Source organism: Melospiza georgiana, chromosome 4 (assembly GCF_028018845.1).
Source record: "Melospiza georgiana isolate bMelGeo1 chromosome 4, bMelGeo1.pri, whole genome shotgun sequence".
NCBI lineage: Eukaryota > Metazoa > Chordata > Aves > Passeriformes > Passerellidae > Melospiza > Melospiza georgiana.
The window spans coordinates 22,965,339-22,983,230 of record NC_080433.1 but is presented as its reverse complement, the minus strand read 5'-3'; the positions used below and the strand labels follow the sequence as shown (position 1 = coordinate 22,983,230).

Genomic DNA, 17,892 nt, shown 5'->3' with positions numbered 1-17,892 from the left:
AATTTGACAAAGTACCACTGTTAGTTCAGCTATAGTAAGGGATTGTGATTCCAGCCACATTTCAGCCTCACTGTCAGGGTGGTTTATCTCTACAGAAGAGATTTAGCTTTCTGTTGTGCTAACAAAACTAAAGAAATTCAGAACAGAAATTAGTAAAAGATTAATCCACTATAAAGTGTTAAGTCATCCTATAGCAAGCAATTCACTTCAAAATCCCATTTCCAGCTAAATTAGTTTTAATTTTTTAATTAAATAGTCAATCACAGAATTTTATTAAAAAGAAACATGCCCTCAAATTTTTTTTCATTTGTTTTGAAGACTCCCAGTGAGTCCTTCACTACTGGCTGGTGAAAAACAGTAACACATTAAGGATTTGAATTTCTTGGCCACATCTGTGTGCAGATCCCAGTCTCCCCACTCATATCCCAAGTTGTGGGCAAAAAACCACACATGTACTCCTCCCATGGGTGCACAAATACTCAGCCTGGTGTTCCTTGGGGTCTGTGCTGCAACATGCCATTAATGAAAGTTCTGAGACTTGCTCAGAGTAATTGTTGCCCCTGTGGTGTAACTAAATATTTCCTCTTTTGTGAGCAGAGGTGTTATATATGGCTTCCCAGTTCTTAGATGTCTCAACCCAAGTCCAAAGTTGCCATTGAAGTATCCATGAAATCACAGAAACAATGTTTTGGGGAAAGGGGCACATCCACGAAGAAAAGTTAGGTTTGCTAAATGTGGTGGGCTGGGCCCAAGAAAAACTAAAAAGCCTGTAAAAGTAAAGATAAACTGGAGAACTGCAAAGCAGGAATACCACTGAAGCAATGGAATGGAACCAAGCAGAAGAAAATGTTGATAAAATATCCAATAAAAACAGAGTGCTGGTGCTGTTTGTTCCATGGAATGGCTCTGCCCCCTCTGCTGCAAACCTCTAGCACAGAGCAACTCAACAGGCTGTGTCAGGAAACAATTCTATCAGCATAGGGTATAATATATAGAAAATATGGATGGGGAATGTGTGTTATATAATTTTATTCTGTGGTGAAATCCTCTAAGCAGGCCCCCTTTCAGAAGTGAAAAGCCCTGGAATAAACTCAGTGAGTAAAAGGCAGGTGTCATTGGGGTAGCTTAGAAATTCAGTGTAACTTGGATAAAAGGGAAAGGAAGATAAAACAATCCTTCTTCTTCAATTGGTTGCCAACACCTAATGTGCATGACCTACTGTGAAGAAAACTACCTCAGCCCAAACCAGTGCACACCTACCTTACAAAAAAAAACTGTGCAGATCAGATAACTGGCATTTCTGAAGCACTTCAGGGGCCTCTGAAAAAAAAAAAAAAGGATTTGTGATGTAAAGTAAAGTGCTTGTTCTTGGGAATTACCAAACAAATATAGATGACAATGGGGAGCTTGGCAGTGGTTAAACACTCCCAGGGAGTTCTCAATCCTTGCCATTTGCACCCTGAAAATAAAGCTTGTAGATAGGAGAGTGAATGAACACACGTTTAATAGAAGAGGGGAGCGGTGATGTGTGGCACAGTGGCTGACACAGCATGGCTGGAAAATCGGCCTCATGCTCTGCCAGGAGCTGCTGCATGCCTCAGGAAAAGGAGAATATTGCTCAGTAATGAAGAGGTGGCTCTCATTTCACATGTAGGATTTGGACTGGTGGGGGAAGCTCTTTGAGTCCCTCTGGTAGTAAAGTGGCCCAACAGAAGAGATTCTACAATTGGCCTTGTAGCAGCTAACTGTTCTTTGGGATTTTTCCCTGTGTCCAACAAGGTGTGGAGCCCCATTCTGCACCTTTTGTCATGCAGCAACCCAACTGTGCATTTGCTGCCTGTCTGCATCAGTCCTTCCAGGAGCAGCAGACTTCCAGCCCCTTCCTGAGACATCACTGATGTTACTGCTCCCTATAAATTGCTGTCATCTACAAATCCATCGAGAGATGCTGAGAAATAAAATTATCCCCTCCAAATTGCCCTTTCACCACTGAAACGGGACAAAAAATTCCTATCTGGCCCTCAAAAAAATCCCCTTGGGAAGGATTTTTGATCAGGCATTTAACTGCCTCTAAAAATAAAGATTTTACTTTCCTCAGTACTTCTTTCATGGAAGAGAGGGGGCTGAAAATGAAAATATTGAAAATGCTTCAGTTCTCTGTACTAAACAGCTGGCTAATGAAGGAAACACAAAATAAGGAAGGTGGTTTCTTTTTTTCTTCAGGGAAAGAAAGTGAAAGAGAAGCAGACATGAGCAAAAGGAAATATAACGCAAGTTTGCATGATTTTCTGTTAATTTTCCTTTAATAGGCAAAAAAAGCATTTCAAAGTAAGTTTCCCTTCAGAAGCCTTTAATTAAGAACAGTTCCTTTTCTGTTTCGACTAGATAACATGTAAATAAGGTATTTTCCTTTCCAATGGGTTATACTTACTTTATGTATCTGTTATATGGCAGATTGCTTTGCAATATTTGATAAAACTAGCTTAACACATCAATCGTAGGGCCCTGGAAATACTGATTTAAAGAACAAATTGACACATGAGAGTCAAAGGAGCAAGAAAACTTAGAAAGAAAAAGAATAAACTATTTGATAAGCACACATAAACAGAAGAATATCCTTCAACACCTGCTCTGAAATGGCAGTATTGCCTACTACAAGCCATAAACTGTGCACTTTGCTTTCAGCCTTGCTGCTTTTCTGAAGAATGAGCATGACAGCATCCTCCTGGCTTCCCCACACCACTTGTGTACAAGGCAAAACGGATACCGCTCCTCGTTTCTGCTCCAGTAGAAGTTTCCCAGCACAATTGTTCTGCATTAGAAAGATGTCTTTCTGGTGACCTGTTCCAGATAGATTGGTCTGTCTTTCTGTGTATAAACAGGCACAACTACACAGACTGCAGTGATGAACTGCCATCTAAGAGTCGCAGGCTGCTATTGTAGCTCTTCCCCCTGATTCCTACCCAAAAATGCTCAACCCCATCAGCACCATCATTAAGCTCTGGACAGGTGGAACCCCACCTTACATAGAGGGTGACCCCAGCGCCCCTCCTTCCCTGCCGGTGTCAACCCCTGCAGGGTTACAAAGATATAAACCAGAGGGAGCATAAAACAGAGGGGTATTGTGGTGGCCAACAGCTTGCCTGAAGGCCTCACAGTTACATTTCATCCTAATTTTAGAACTGACACATAAGTAATTCTATAAGTACTTTAATGATGAAACTTAACCAGTGTGGACCGTTAGGGAGCAGGCCCAGACCGCTGGGGACACCAGCAGCTATTGGCTGTTTGACCGGGTGGCAACTGCTTCAACCAATGTGGACTGACCAGGCAGACATTCAGCTCTGCAAAGGAAGAGAGCACTCAATAAAAGTTGCTTGCTGTGCATGAAGCTTGGTGTGTGTGTATGGTCCCATTCCTGCCTCCACAATCAAAGTGACAGAGGGGTTCCATACAGTAGGAAACTGGAGAAGTCTTGTTCCTTCCGAGTACCTCAGGCAGTGGGGGAAGGAAGAGGGTGATGCACCTGGGAATTAGGATAAAAAAGGAGGCTGTGCCCTTGTCCTGGGTCTCAAGAAATCGAGACACCCCAAGGGGAAATGTCCCTTGGCCTCTCCCTTTATTCCAATACTATTACAGGACTCCTCTGTGTCCTCCCTGGAGATAACCTTTGGCGTTGTGAAGTTTGTTCCCCACAGGGACACACCCTACTCTTTCAGTGCCCATTCTCCAGCTCTTCTCTGCTTTCTAACACATCTAGAAGCCGTGTCCTTGCTGCTGCACGGATCTCCCACGGCTCTCTGCCAGCAGCACTCCAGAGCTCCCAGCTCCAGCTGGCAGGGCCTCAGCGCCTGCCCTGTGCCCTCCCGCCCTGACAGCCACACCAGGCCCTGCTTGCTGTCCTCATGGTGGCACTCCTGGCCCCAGTGTTCTCCAAGGCCTTCTCCGGGGCCACCTTCCTGCAGCCTTTCACTCTCTGCACCAGGCCCAGCTGAGACCTGAGAGCGGCAGTGGACAAGGGCCTGCAGGGACAGCACCAGGCCCAGTGGCTTCCCGCTGACAGCGGGCCGGCTTGGGCTGGAGATGCACAAGAAATTCTTGCCTCTCAGGCTGCTCAGGCCCTGGCCTACACACACTGCCCACAGCAGCTGTGACTTCCCCATCCATGGCAGCGTTCAAGGCCAGGCTGGACGGGGCCTGAAACTACCGGGCCCAGGAGAAGGTGTCCCTGCCCTTGGCAGCAGGGTTGCAACAAGAGCATTTTCAAGCATCCTTCCAAGGGAGGCCCTTCTGGCCTTCTGTGATTGCAGGGGCCGGGGTCAACTGGACTTAATTTCTGATTAGAACCAATTCACCACTGCAAGTTTGGCCAATTTCAAGGAGACTCTTCACAAGCTCAGATTCACAACTTGTCGCTTTTACCTACACTACAGGTCGGGTTGAGGTCAACAAAGTCCAGCACGATCCAGGTTCTGGAATCTTGTCCTTTATTGAATCAAGAGCAACGAAATTTCCAGGTTGCTACTCATAAAAGCACTAACTATAGAATATAATTGAGTATCCCCAGCAGACAGAGACACAATATATGTCTTTATTACTACATTAAAAAGAACTCTTATATAATGAACTCTTTATATATACAATATAAAAGTTATAATTGGTATGTATGATATAAATGTATCAATTTTTGGAAATCTCATAATATTATGTTTTCATACATATAAGATATAAGTGCCCTATGAGCATTAATATGTATCACAACTAAGAGTGACGCTAAATATTGGCTATATTGCATTCTTTAAACAAGATTACATATTTGACCCTTTAGAATAATTTCTTCTCATTATATAATAGTTTCATAATTCATGTAGTTGACAATATTATATTATTGTACTGGATTTTATGATATTTTACTATTATATATGATAATTGATAAGCTTTCTAGCATATAATATGTGCACAGGGGATATATATACACAAATTAACAACTTAGATGTTTACGTATACAAAATATCAGGCCAGCTCCAACACAGTTGGTCCAATGCTGACCTGAAGGATTTCCATGCGGGAACAAGGAGAAACACCGTCCATTCACCAATCCCAAACATTGCCCAGGCATTGTGGAGTCTCTCTCCCCAGAGAAAGTTAAGAACCTCTATCCAAACACAATCCTTTGTAGTGGGGAGCGGGAAGAGCTGCCTGGAGCACCCCTGAACCAAATGATGCCACCAGTGGTCCTTTCAAACATTCCGTCGTCTGGGATTCTGAGATCGGCGTCTCTGCACAAGATGAAGCTCTCAGGGGAAAATGGACTCAAAGAAAGAGGTGGGGGAATAACAGCATTTCCTTGTGCATGTTGCTTGATCTTTGGAGCCAACCTGGTCATCACTGGATGCAGTGCTGGGGAGGCTCTTGAGACCACACTGCTGCTGCTGCTGCTGCTGATGGCATAGTGCTGCTACGCAGCGTTTTCCCTTCCCTCTCCAAAGCCCACCTTCTCCCCCTTCTCTTCCCGTCTCTTCTGAGAACTGGTTCTCTGCCACCCGGTGTGAGCCTCACAAGCACAGCTCTGTGCAGGAGAACCTCTTTCACCGTTCATTTCTAAGGATCCGTTTCAACCAATGCTGCAGATCCATGTACTGATTCATTGCCTGAGAGTGGGCAACGGGATCCATCACCAGGTCATGGAAGAGATTGCGTGACCTGGCCATTAGGACCTCTGGGGGCAAGCGGATGCCCTCAGGAAGCCTCTGGTTGCCCACAATGAAGTGATTGAGGCGTCTGCTTTCCACACACGTGCGCAGGCTCTCGCTGATATCCATCAGCCGCCTCACAAAATGTCTCCTGCGCCACTGTGATGCAGGCAAGATGCTCAGGAGGTGCATGACAATGGTCTTGATGGTATAGGTGGAAAAGCCTAAGCCCAGCTGAAGACGAGTGAAGAACTGCAGGCATTTCAGGTGCAAGCTGTCAGGGGGAGCCCGCCTGACGATGTACCTGAAGAACTTCATCTCGGCCACAGCGTAGCTCTCTGGCCAGACTGTGCTGGAGGTGTGGGCTTGCCTAGGCTGGCTGCTCACAAAGACGTCTGAGTTGCCTTGCCGCACCCCAAAGAGTATCTCGATCCGGTAGCTTTCTCTGCCATTGGTCACCTTGAACTGGCAGGAGCGTCTGGGGGGCAGCAGCACTAAATGCCAACGGTGTGACTCAGGCAAAGCCGGCCAGATTGCTCTCACCAGCTGGTAGAACCAGCGGGCAGTTTTCTCCACGTCCAGGTAGGAGCCCGTGCACAGGGTATGAAGGAGGCTGGGATCCTGATGCCTCCTCAGCTCCTCCTCAGGGTAGTGCAGGAAGCACAGCATGTTCTCAGCCTGCTGCTCACTCGTGCAGGTGCACTCCTGCTGCACGCGGATGTGGAAGTTCCTCAAGCGCCTCTGCCGTGCAGTGTCCAGCTCTAGGTGGAAGCTGTGCCCTCGGGGAGGTGTCATGGGTATGAGCACCTGGTACACAACATCCTGCTCCCGGGGACTCCAACCTTCGAAGGCACTGCCCACCCCAATGGCTCCTTGCAGCACCGGATAGAAACTGTTGGACAAGACCCGTCGAAAATAAATTGCAAAATGCTCCATCAGGGTTCTTGTCCACATGCATCCTCCCTGCAGGTCCTGCACAGGCCACTGTATGCGCTCCATTATGGTTCTTCCAAAGTTGTCGGCACGATCACGGAATTCTTGCACTTGATTTCCAACGTCATTGACGTTCGCTGCATTGGCAGCCTCATTGCCAGCTTCATTTGCAGCAGCATTGTCGACATCCTCTGCATGGCCATCATCACTGTCGTCTTCCTCCACCTCCATTTCATTGTCTTCTTCATCTTCATTTCCAAAGTCTTCTTCATGTGCATGCACATTTTCAACCTCCTCTTCATTTACACCATCATGTCCTTCTCCTTGCTCCTCTGTCCTCAGGCTCCCTTTCCTCCACACACACCACAATGCCAAGAGAAGGAGCAGGAGCCAAGCAAGAGCCCAGACCTGCCAGTGCTGCCGGGCAGAGGAGAGCAGGTCTCCCCAGGCCAAGACACCCTGCTTCACCAGGACCAGATGCTCCACCTCCCACTGCAGACGAATCTTCTCCTCTTCCTGGAGCTTGGCACGCACCTCCATTCGCAGACGTGTCACCTCGTCCAAGCCATCACCCACGGGCTGTGGGTACTGGACTAAACTTTGCAAGAGCAAGAGCCACAATACCCAGGTATCCATGGTCTGCAGGAGGATGGAGAGAAGGCCTTGAGAGGGAGGGGCTGAGAGGGAGGCAGCTGGCAGCAGGGATTGTGGGGGGGCAGGAGGGACAGGAATCCCAGGGATCTGGGAGCAGGAAGCACAGGACCCCCGGGGAGCTGGCCAGGCCCGTTCCGCTGCCCGAGCAGCAGCAGCAGCAGCAGCAGCACGGTGTCCTGCCCAAGGCTGGGCCATGAGGGGCTGTTCCTGGATGCAGGGGGAAAAGCCAGCCCCGGGTACTGCGTTTCTGCTCTGGCCCTTACCCCCAGTTCAGCCTCCCCACCATGTGTGCACTCACCGCTTGCCCAAGCAATACAGGGCCAGTGTTACCTGCTGGGGCCTTGTATAGCTGCCCCCATTTGTGACATGGCCCCGTGATGTCATGGACGTCACAGTACACCACAGCCAGCCCAGCCCCACCCTTTCTCCCCACCCCAGCTCAGACTGTCGCAGGGGCCCTTGGGTACCGGTTAAGGCAGCCTTTGAGTGAATCTTCTTCAAAGAACCTCTCTTGGCCCTTCTCTTGTCTTTTTTCTCAGCTGCCCTCCACTGGCAATCTCATAGATATCCATGTTGGAAGGCACTCTTTTAGATCACGGAGTCAAAGCCTTGACTCCATGCTGAGCTTCAGTTAAATCTCTGAGTCTATAAAAGCTGCACTTTGCTTTCAGCCTTGCTGCTTTTCTGAAGAATGAGCATGACAGCATCCTCCTGGCTTCCCCACACCACTTGTGGACCAGGCCTCTAGAGAGCACTCCTTTTTTCTACTCCAGAAATAATTTCCCAGCACAATTGTCCTGCATTAGAAAGATGTCTTTTTGTTGGCCTGTTCCAGATAGATTGGTCTGTCTTTCTGTGTATAAACAGGCACAACTACACAGACTGCAGTGATGAACCGCCATCTATGAGTCGCAGGCTGCTGTTGTAGGTCTTCCCCCTGATTCCTACCCAAAAATGCTCAACCCCATCAGCACCAACATTAAGCTCTAGACAGGTGGAACCCCGCCTTACATAGAGGGTGACCCCAGCACCCCTCCTTCCCTGACTGTGTCTCTGCAGGGTTACTAATACATAAACCAGAGGAAGCAAAAAACAGAGGGGTATTGCGGTGGCCAACAGCTTTCCTGAAGGCCTCACAGTTTCGTTTCATCCTAATTTTAGAACTGACACACAAGTAATTCTATAAGTACTTTAATGATGAAACTTAAACAGTGTGGACCGTTAGGGAGCAGGCCCGGACCGCTGGGGACACCAGCAGCTATTGGCTGTTTGACCGGGTGGCAACTGCTTCAACCAGTGTGGACTGACCAGGCAGACATTCAGCTCTGCAAAGGAAGAGAGCACTCAATAAAAGTTGCTTGCTGTGCATGAAGCTTGGTGTGTGTGTATGGTCCCATTCCTGCCTCCACAATCAAAGTGACAGAGGGGTTCCATACAGTAGGAAACTGGAGAAGTCTTGTTCCTTCCGAGTACCTCAGGCAGTGGGGGAAGGAAGAGGGTGATGCACCTGGGAATTAGGATAAAAAAGGAGGCTGTGCCCTTGTCCTGGGTCTCAAGAAATCGAGACACCCCCAGGGGAAATGTCCCTTGGCCTCTCCCTTTATTCCAATACTATTACAGGACTCCTCTGTGTCCTCCCTGGAGATAACCTCTGGCGTTGTGAAGTTTGTTCCCCACAGGGACACACCCTACTCTTTCAGTGCCCATTCTCCAGCTCTTCTCTGCTTTCTAACACATCTAGAAGCCATGTCCTTGCTGCTGCACGGATCTCCCACGGCTCTCTGCCAGCAGCACTCCAGAGCTCCCAGCTCCAGCTGGCAGGGCCTCAGCGCCTGCCCTGATCCCTCCCGCCCTGACAGCCACACCAGGCCCTGCTTGCTGTCCTCATGGTGGCACTCCTGGCCCCAGTGTTCTCCAAGGCCTTCTCCGGGGCCACCTTCCTGCGGCCTTTCACTCTCTGCACCAGGCCCAGCTGAGACCTGAGAGCGGCAGTGGACAAGGGCCTGCAGGGACAGCACCAGGCCCAGTGGCTTCCCGCTGACAGCGGGCCGGCTTGGGCTGGAGATGTGCAAGAAATTCTTGCCTCTCAGGCTGCTCAGGCCCTGGCCTACACACACTGCCCACAGCAGCTGTGGCTGTCCCATCCCTGGCAGCGTTCCAGGCCAGGCTGGACAGGGCCTGAAACTACCGGGCCCAGGAGAAGGTGTCCCTGTCCTTGGCAGCAGGGTTGCAACAAGAGCATTTTCAAGCATCCTTCCAAGGGAGGCCCTTCTGGCCTTCTGTGGTCGCAGGGGCCGGGGTCAACTGGACTTAATTTCTGATTCGAACCAATTCACCACTGCAAGTTTGGCCAATTTCAAGGAGACTCTTCACAAGCTCAGATTCACAACTTGTCGCTTTTACCTGCACTACAGGTCGGGTTGAGTTCAATAAAGTCCAGCACGATCCAGGTTCTGGAATCTTGTCCTTTATTGAATCAAGAGCCACAAAATTTCCAGGTTGCTACTCATAAAAGCACTAACTATAGAACATAATTGTGTGTCCCCAGCAGACAGAGACACAATATATGTCTTTACTACTACATTAAAAAGAACTCTTATATAATGAACTCTTTATATATACAATATAAAAGTTATAATTGGTATGTATGATATAAATGTATCAATTTTTGGAAATCTCATAATATTATGTTTTCATACATATAAGATATAAGTGCCCTATGAGCATTAATATGTATCACAACTAAGAGTGACGCTAAATATTGGCTATATTGCATTCTTTAAACAAGATTACATATTTGACCCTTTAGAATAATTTCTTCTCATTATATAATAATTACATAATTCATGTAGTTGACAATATTGTATTATTCTATTGGCTTTTATGATATTTTACTATTATATATGATAATTGATAAGCTTTCTAGCATATAATATGTGCACAGGGGATATATATACACAAATTAACAACTTAGATGTTTACGTATACAAAATATCAGACCAGCTCCAAAACAATTGGTCCAATGCTGACCTGAAGGATTTCCATGCGGGAACAAGGAGAAACACCGTCCATTCACCAATCCCAAACATTGCCCAGGCATTGTGGAGTCTCTCTCCCCAGAGAAAGTTAAGAACCTCTATCCAAACACAATCCTTTGTAGTGGGGAGCGGGAAGAGCTGCCTGGAGCACCCCTGAACCAAATGATGCCACCAGTGGTGCTTTCAAACATTCCGTCGTCTCGGATTCTGAGATCGGCATCTATGCACAAGATGAAGCTCTCAGGGGAAAATGGACTCAAAGAAAGAGGTGGGGGAATAATAGCATTTCCTTGTGCATGTTGCTTGATCTTTGGAGCCAACCTGGTCATCACTGGATGCAGTGCTGGGGAGGCTCTTGAGACCACACTGCTGCTGCTGCTGCTGCTGATGGCATAGTGCTGCTACGCAGCGTTTTCCCTTCCCTCTCCAAAGCCCACCTTCTCCCTTCTCTTCCCGTCTCTTCTGAGAACTGGTTCTCTGCCACCCCGTGTGAGCCTCACAAGCACAGCTCTGTGCAGGAGAACCTCTTTCACCGTTCATTTCTAAGGATCCGTTTCAACCAATGCTGCAGATCCATGTACTGGTTCATTGCCTGAGAGTGGGCAACGGGATCCATCACCAGGTCATGGAAGAGATTGCGTGACCTGGCCATTAGGACCTCTGGGGGCAAGCGGACAATGAAGTGATTGAGGCATCTGCTTTCCACACACGTGCGCAGGCTCTCTCTGATATCCATCAGCCGGCTCACAAAATGTCTCCTGCGCCACTGTGACGCAGGCAAGATGCTCAGGAGGTGCATGACAATGGTCTTGATGGTATAGGTGGAAAAGCCTAAGCCCAGCTGAAGACGAGTGAAGAACTGCAGGCATTTCAGGTGCAAGCTGTCAGGGGGAGCCCACCTGGCAATGTACCTGAAGAACTTCATCTCGGCCACAGCGTAGCTCTCTGGCCAGATTGTGCTGGAGGTGTGGGCTTGCCTAGGCTGGCTGCTCACAAAGACGTCTGAGTTGCCTTGCCGCACCCCAAAGAGTATCTCGATCCGGTAGCTTTCTCTGCCATTGGTCACCTTGAACTGGCAGGAGCGTCTGGGGGGCAGCAGCACTAAATGCCAACGGTGTGACTCAGGCAAAGCCGGCCAGATTGCTCTCACCAGCTGGTAGAACCAGCGGGCAGTTTTCTCCACGTCCAGGTAGGAGCCCGTGCACAGGGTATGAAGGAGGCTGGGATCCTGATGCCTCCTCAGCTCCTCCTCAGGGTGGTGCAGGAAGCACAGCATGTTCTCAGCCTGCTGCTCACTCGTGCAGGTGCACTCCTGCTGCACGCGGATGTGGAAGTTCCTCAAGCGCCTCTGCCGTGCAGTGTCCAGCTCTAGGTGGAAGCTGTGCCCTCGGGGAGGTGTCATGGGTATGAGCACCTGGTACACAACATCCTGCTCCCGGGGACTCCAACCTTCGAAGGCACTGCCCACCCCAATGGCTCCTTGCAGCACCGGATAGAAACTGTTGGACAAGACCCATCGAAAATAAATTGCAAAATGCTCCATCAGGGTTCTTGTCCACATGCATCCTCCCTGCAGGTCCTGCACAGGCCACTGTATGCGCTCCATTATGATTCTTCCAAAGTTGTGGGCACGATCACGGAATTCTTGCACTTGATTTCCAACGTCATTGACATTCGCTGCATTGGCAGCCTCATTGCCAGCTTCATTTGCAGCAGTATTGTCAACATCCTCTGCATGGCCATCATCACTGTCGTCTTCCTCCACCTCCATTTCATTGTCTTCTTCATCTTCATTTCCAAAGTCTTTTTCATGTGCATGCACATTTTCAACCTCCTCTTCATTTACATCACCATGTCCTTCTCCTTGCTCCTCTGTCCTCAGGCTCCCTTTCCTCCACATACACCACAGTGCCAAGAGAAGGAGCAGGAGCCAAGCAAGAGCCCAGACCTGCCAGTGCTGCCGGGCAGAGGAGAGCAGGTCTCCCCAGGCCAAGACACTCTGCTTCACCAGGACCAGATGCTCCACCTCCCACTGCAGACGAATCTTCTCCTCTTCCTGGAGCTTGGCACGCACCTCCATTCGCAGACGTGTCACCTCGTCCAAGCCATCACCCACGGGCTGTGGGTACTGGACTAAACTTTGCAAGAGCAAGAGCCACAATACCCAGGTATCCATGGTCTGCAGGAGGATGGAGAGAAGGCCTTGAGAGGGAGGGGCTGAGAGGGAGGCAGCTGGCAGCAGGGATTGTGAGGGGGCAGCAGGGACAGGAATCCCAGGGATCTGGGAGCAGGAAGCACAGGACCCCCGGGGAGCTGGCAAGCAGCCAGGCCCGTTCCGCTGCCCCAGCAGCAGCAGCAGCAGCAGCACGGTGTCCTGCCCAAGGCTGGGCCATGAGGGGCTGTTCCTGGATGCAGGGGGAAAAGCCAGCCCCGGGTACTGCGTTTCTGCTCCGGCCCTTATCCCCAGTCCAACCTCCCCAGCATGTGTGCACTCACTGCTTGCCCAAGCAATACAGGGCCAGTGTTACCTGCTGGGGCCTTGTATAGCTGCCCCCATTTGTGACATGGCCCCATGATGTCATGGACGTCACAGTACACCACAGCCAGCCCAGCCCCACCCTTTGTCAACACCCCAGCTCAGACTGTGGCGGGGGCCCTGGGGTACCGGTTAAGGCAGCCTTTGATTGAATCTTCTTCAAAGAACCTCTCTTGGCCCTTCTCTTGTCTTTTTTCTCAGCTGCCCTCCACTGGCAATCTCATAGATATCCATGTTGGAAGGCACTCTTTTAGATCACGGAGTCAAAGCCTTGACTCCGTGCTGATCTTCAGTTAAATCTCTGAGTCTATAAAAGCTGCACTTTGCTTTCAGCCTTGCTGTTTTTCTGAAGAATGAGCATGACAGCATCCTCCTGGCTTCCCCACACCACTTGTGGACCAGGCCTCTAGAGAGCACTCCTTTTTTCTACTCCAGAAATAATTTCCCAGCACAATTGTTCTGCATTAGAAAGATGTCTTTTTGTTGACCTGTTCCAGATAGATTGGTCTGTCTTTCTGTGCATAAACAGGCACAGCTACACAGACTGCAGTGATGAACTGCCATCTAAGAGTCGCAAGGCTGCTATTGTAGCTCTTCCCCCTGATTCCTACCCAAAAATGCTCAACCCCATCAGCACCATCATTAAGCTCTGGACAGGTGGAACCCCGCCTTACATAGAGGGTGACCTCAGCACCCCCCCCTTCCCTGTCTGTGTCTTCTGCAGGGTTACAAAGATATAAACAAGAGGGAGCATAAAACAGAGGGTTATTGCAGTGGCCAACAGCTTGCCTGAAGGCCTCACGGTTTCATTTCATCCTAATTTTAGAACTGAAGCATAAGTAATTCTATAAGTACTTCAATGATGAAACTTAAACAGTGTGGACCGTTAGGGAGCAGGCCCGGACCGTTGGGGACACCAGCAGCTATTGGCTGTTTGACCGGGTGGCAACTGCTTCAACCAATGTGGACTGACCAGGCAGACATTCAGCTCTGCAAAGGAAGAGAGCACTCAATAAAAGTTGCTTGCTGTGCATGAAGCTTGGTGTGTGTGTATGGTCCCATTCCTGCCTCCACAATCAAAGTGACAGAGGGGTTCCATACAGTAGGAAACTGGAGAAGTCTTGTTCCTTCCGGGTACCTCAGGCAGTGGGGGAAGGAAGACGGTGATGCACCTGGGAATTAGGATAAAAAAGGAGGCTGCGCCCTTGTCCTGGGTCTCAAGAAATCGAGACACCCCCAGGGGAAATTTCCCTTGACCTCTCCCTTTATTCCAATACTATTACAGGACTCCTCTGTGTCCTCCCTGGAAATAACCTCTGGCGTTGTGAAGTTTGTTCCCCACAGGGACACACCCTACTCTTTCAGTGCCCATTCTCCAGCTCTTCTCTGCTTTCTAACACATCTAGAAGCCGTGTCCTTGCTGCTGCACGGATCTCTCACGGCTCTCTGCCAGCAGCACTCCAGAGCTCCCAGCTCCAGCTGGCAGGGCCTCAGCGCCTGCCCTGTGCCCTCCCGCCCTGACGGCCACACCAGGCCCTGCTTGCTGTCCTCATGGTGGCACTCCTGGCCCCAGTGTTCTCCAAGGCCTTCTCCGGGGCCACCTTCCTGCGGCCTTTCACTCTCTGCACCAGGCCCAGCTGAGACCTGAGAGCGGCAGTGGACAAGGGCCTGCAGGGACAGCACCAGGCCCAGTGGCTTCCCGCTGACAGCGGGCCGGCTTGGGCTGGAGATGCACAAGAAATTCTTGCCTCTCAGGCTGCTCAGGCCCTGGCCTACACACACTGCCCACAGTAGCTGTGGCTGTCCCATCCCTGGCAGCGTTCCAGGCCACGCTGGACGGGGCCTGAAACTACCGGGCCCAGGAGAAGGTGTCCCTGCCCTTGGCAGCAGGGTTGCAACAAGAGCATTTTCAAGCATCCTTCCAAGGGAGGCCCTTCTGGCCTTCTGTGGTCGCAGGGGCCGGGGTCAACTGGACTTAATTTCTGATTAGAACCAATTCACCACTGCAAGTTTGGCCAATTTCAAGGAGACTCTTCACAAGCTCAGATTCACAACTTGTCGCTTTTACCTGCACTACAGGTCGGGTTGAGTTCAATAAAGTCCAGCACGATCCAGGTTCTGGAATCTTGTCCTTTATTGAATCAAGAGCCACAAAATTTCCAGGTTGCTACTCATAAAAGCACTAACTATAGAACATAATTGTGTGTCCCCAGCAGACAGAGACACAATATATGTCTTTACTACTGCATAAAAAAAATTCTTGTATGCAATATATAAGATATAATTGGTATGTATGCTAAAAATGTATCAATTTCATGAAAACCTTATAATAATATGCTATATTATATATAAGATATAAGTGCCCTATGAGCATTAATATGTATCACAACTAAGAGTGACGCTAAATATTGGCTATATTGCATTCTTTAAACAAGATTACATATTTGACCCTTTAGAATAATTTCTTCTCATTATATAATAATTACATAATTCATGTAGTTGACAATATTATATTATTCTATTGGCTTTTATGATATTTTACTATTATATATGATAATTGATAAGCTTTCTAGCATATAATACAGGGGATATATATACAGAAATTAAGAACTTAGATGTTTACGTATACAAAATATCAGGCCAGCTCCAACACAGTTGGTCCAATGCTGACCTGAAGGATTTCCATGCGGGAACAAGGAGAAACACCGTCCATTCACCAATCCCAAACATTGCCCAGGCATTGTGGAGTCTCTCTCCCCAGAGAAAGTTAAGAACCTCTATCCAAACACAATCCTTTGTAGTGGGGAGCGGGAAGAGCTGCCTGGAGCACCCCTGAACCAAATGATGCAACCAGTGGTGCTTTCAAACATTCCGTCGTCTCGGATTCTGAGATCGGCATCTATGCACAAGATGAAGCTCTCAGGGGAAAATGGACTCAAAGAAAGAGGTGGGGGAATAATAGCATTTCCTTGTGCATGTTGCTTGATCTTTGGAGCCAACCTGGTCATCACTGGATGCAGTGCTGGGGAGGCTCTTGAGACCACACTGCTGCTGCTGCTGCTGCTGCTGATGGCATAGTGCTGCTACGCAGCGTTTTCCCTTCCCTCTCCAAAGCCCACCTTCTCCCTTCTCTTCCCGTCTCTTCTGAGAACTGGTTCTCTGCCACCCCGTGTGAGCCTCACAAGCACAGCTCTGTGCAGGAGAACCTCTTTCACTGTTCATTTCTAAGGATCCGTTTCAACCAGTGCTGCAGATCCATGTACTGATTCATTGCCTGAGAGTGGGCAACGGGATCCATCACCAGGTCATGGAAGAGATTACATGACCTGGCCATTAGGACCTCTGGGGGCAAGCGGACAATGAAGTGATTGAGGCATCTGCTTTCCACACACGTGCGCAGGCTCTCTCTGATATCCATCAGCCGGCTCACAAAATGTCTCCTGCGCCACTGTGACGCAGGCAAGATGCTCAGGAGGTGCATGACAATGGTCTTGATGGTATAGGTGGAAAAGCCTAAGCCCAGCTGAAGACGAGTGAAGAACTGCAGGCATTTCAGGTGCAAGCTGTCAGGGGGAGCCCACCTGGCAATGTACCTGAAGAACTTCATCTCGGCCACAGCGTAGCTCTCTGGCCAGATTGTGCTGGAGGTGTGGGCTTGCCTAGGCTGGCTGCTCACAAAGACGTCTGAGTTGCCTTGCCGCACCCCAAAGAGTATCTCGATCCGGTAGCTTTCTCTGCCATTGGTCACCTTGAACTGGCAGGAGCGTCTGGGGGGCAGCAGCACTAAATGCCAACGGTGTGACTCAGGCAAAGCCGGCCAGATTGCTCTCACCAGCTGGTAGAACCAGCGGGCAGTTTTCTCCACGTCCAGGTAGGAGCCCGTGCACAGGGTATGAAGGAGGCTGGGATCCTGATGCCTCCTCAGCTCCTCCTCAGGGTGGTGCAGGAAGCACAGCATGTTCTCAGCCTGCTGCTCACTCGTGCAGGTGCACTCCTGCTGCACGCGGATGTGGAAGTTCCTCAAGCGCCTCTGCCGTGCAGTGTCCAGCTCTAGGTGGAAGCTGTGCCCTCGGGGAGGTGTCATGGGTATGAGCACCTGGTACACAACATCCTGCTCCCGGGGACTCCAACCTTCGAAGGCACTGCCCACCCCAATGGCTCCTTGCAGCACCGGATAGAAACTGTTGGACAAGACCCGTCGAAAATAAATTGCAAAATGCTCCATCAGGGTTCTTGTCCACATGCATCCTCCCTGCAGATCCTGCACAGGCCACTGTATGCGCTCCATTATGATTCTTCCAAAGTTGTGGGCACGATCACGGAATTCTTGCACTTGATTTCCAACGTCATTGACATTCGCTGCATTGGCAGCCTCATTGCCAGCTTCATTCGCAGCAGCATTGTCAACATCCTCTGCATGGCCATCATCACTGTCGTCTTCCTCCACCTCCATTTCATTGTCTTCTTCATCTTCATTTCCAAAGTCTTTTTCATGTGCATGCACATTTTCAACCTCCTCTTCATTTACATCACCATGTCCTTCTCCTTGCTCCTCTGTCCTCAGGCTCCCTTTCCTCCACATACACCACAGTGCCAAGAGAAGGAGCAGGAGCCAAGCAAGAGCCCAGACCTGCCAGTGCTGCCGGGCAGAGGAGAGCAGGTCTCCCCAGGCCAAGACACTCTGCTTCACCAGGACCAGATGCTCCACCTCCCACTGCAGACGAATCTTCTCCTCTTCCTGGAGCTTGGCACGCACCTCCATTCGCAGACGTGTCACCTCGTCCAAGCCATCACCCACGGGCTGTGGGTACTGGACTAAACTTTGCAAGAGCAAGAGCCACAATACCCAGGTATCCATGGTCTGCAGGAGGATGGAGAGAAGGCCTTGAGAGGGAGGGGCTGAGAGGGAGGCAGCTGGCAGCAGGGATTGTGAGGGGGCAGCAGGGACAGGAATCCCAGGGATCTGGGAGCAGGAAGCACAGGACCCCCGGGGAGCTGGCAAGCAGCCAGGCCCGTTCCGCTGCCCCAGCAGCAGCAG

At 49.8% G+C, this 17,892-nt stretch overlaps 3 protein-coding genes across 3 annotated transcripts; all 3 read right to left on the bottom strand.

Annotated features, from left to right (window-relative positions):
- Positions 1-5,588: 5,588 nt before the first annotated feature.
- Positions 5,589-7,232, bottom strand: LOC131082995 (inositol 1,4,5-trisphosphate receptor-interacting protein-like 1). Its single transcript, XM_058023274.1, has one exon. It carries the CDS (start codon positions 7,164-7,166, stop codon positions 5,589-5,591), a length of 1,578 nt encoding a protein of 525 aa, XP_057879257.1. The 5' UTR covers positions 7,167-7,232.
- A 3,615-nt stretch (positions 7,233-10,847) lies between these two features.
- LOC131082994 (inositol 1,4,5-trisphosphate receptor-interacting protein-like 1) lies at positions 10,848-12,464 on the bottom strand. The gene has a single exon (XM_058023272.1). It carries the CDS (start codon positions 12,396-12,398, stop codon positions 10,848-10,850), a length of 1,551 nt encoding a protein of 516 aa, XP_057879255.1. The 5' UTR covers positions 12,399-12,464.
- Positions 12,465-16,065: 3,601 nt separating this feature from the next.
- Positions 16,066-17,682, bottom strand: LOC131082993 (inositol 1,4,5-trisphosphate receptor-interacting protein-like 1). The gene has a single exon (XM_058023271.1). The coding sequence runs from the start codon at positions 17,614-17,616 to the stop codon at positions 16,066-16,068; it is 1,551 nt and encodes a 516-aa protein (XP_057879254.1). The 5' UTR covers positions 17,617-17,682.
- Between the last annotated feature and the right edge of the window lie 210 nt (positions 17,683-17,892).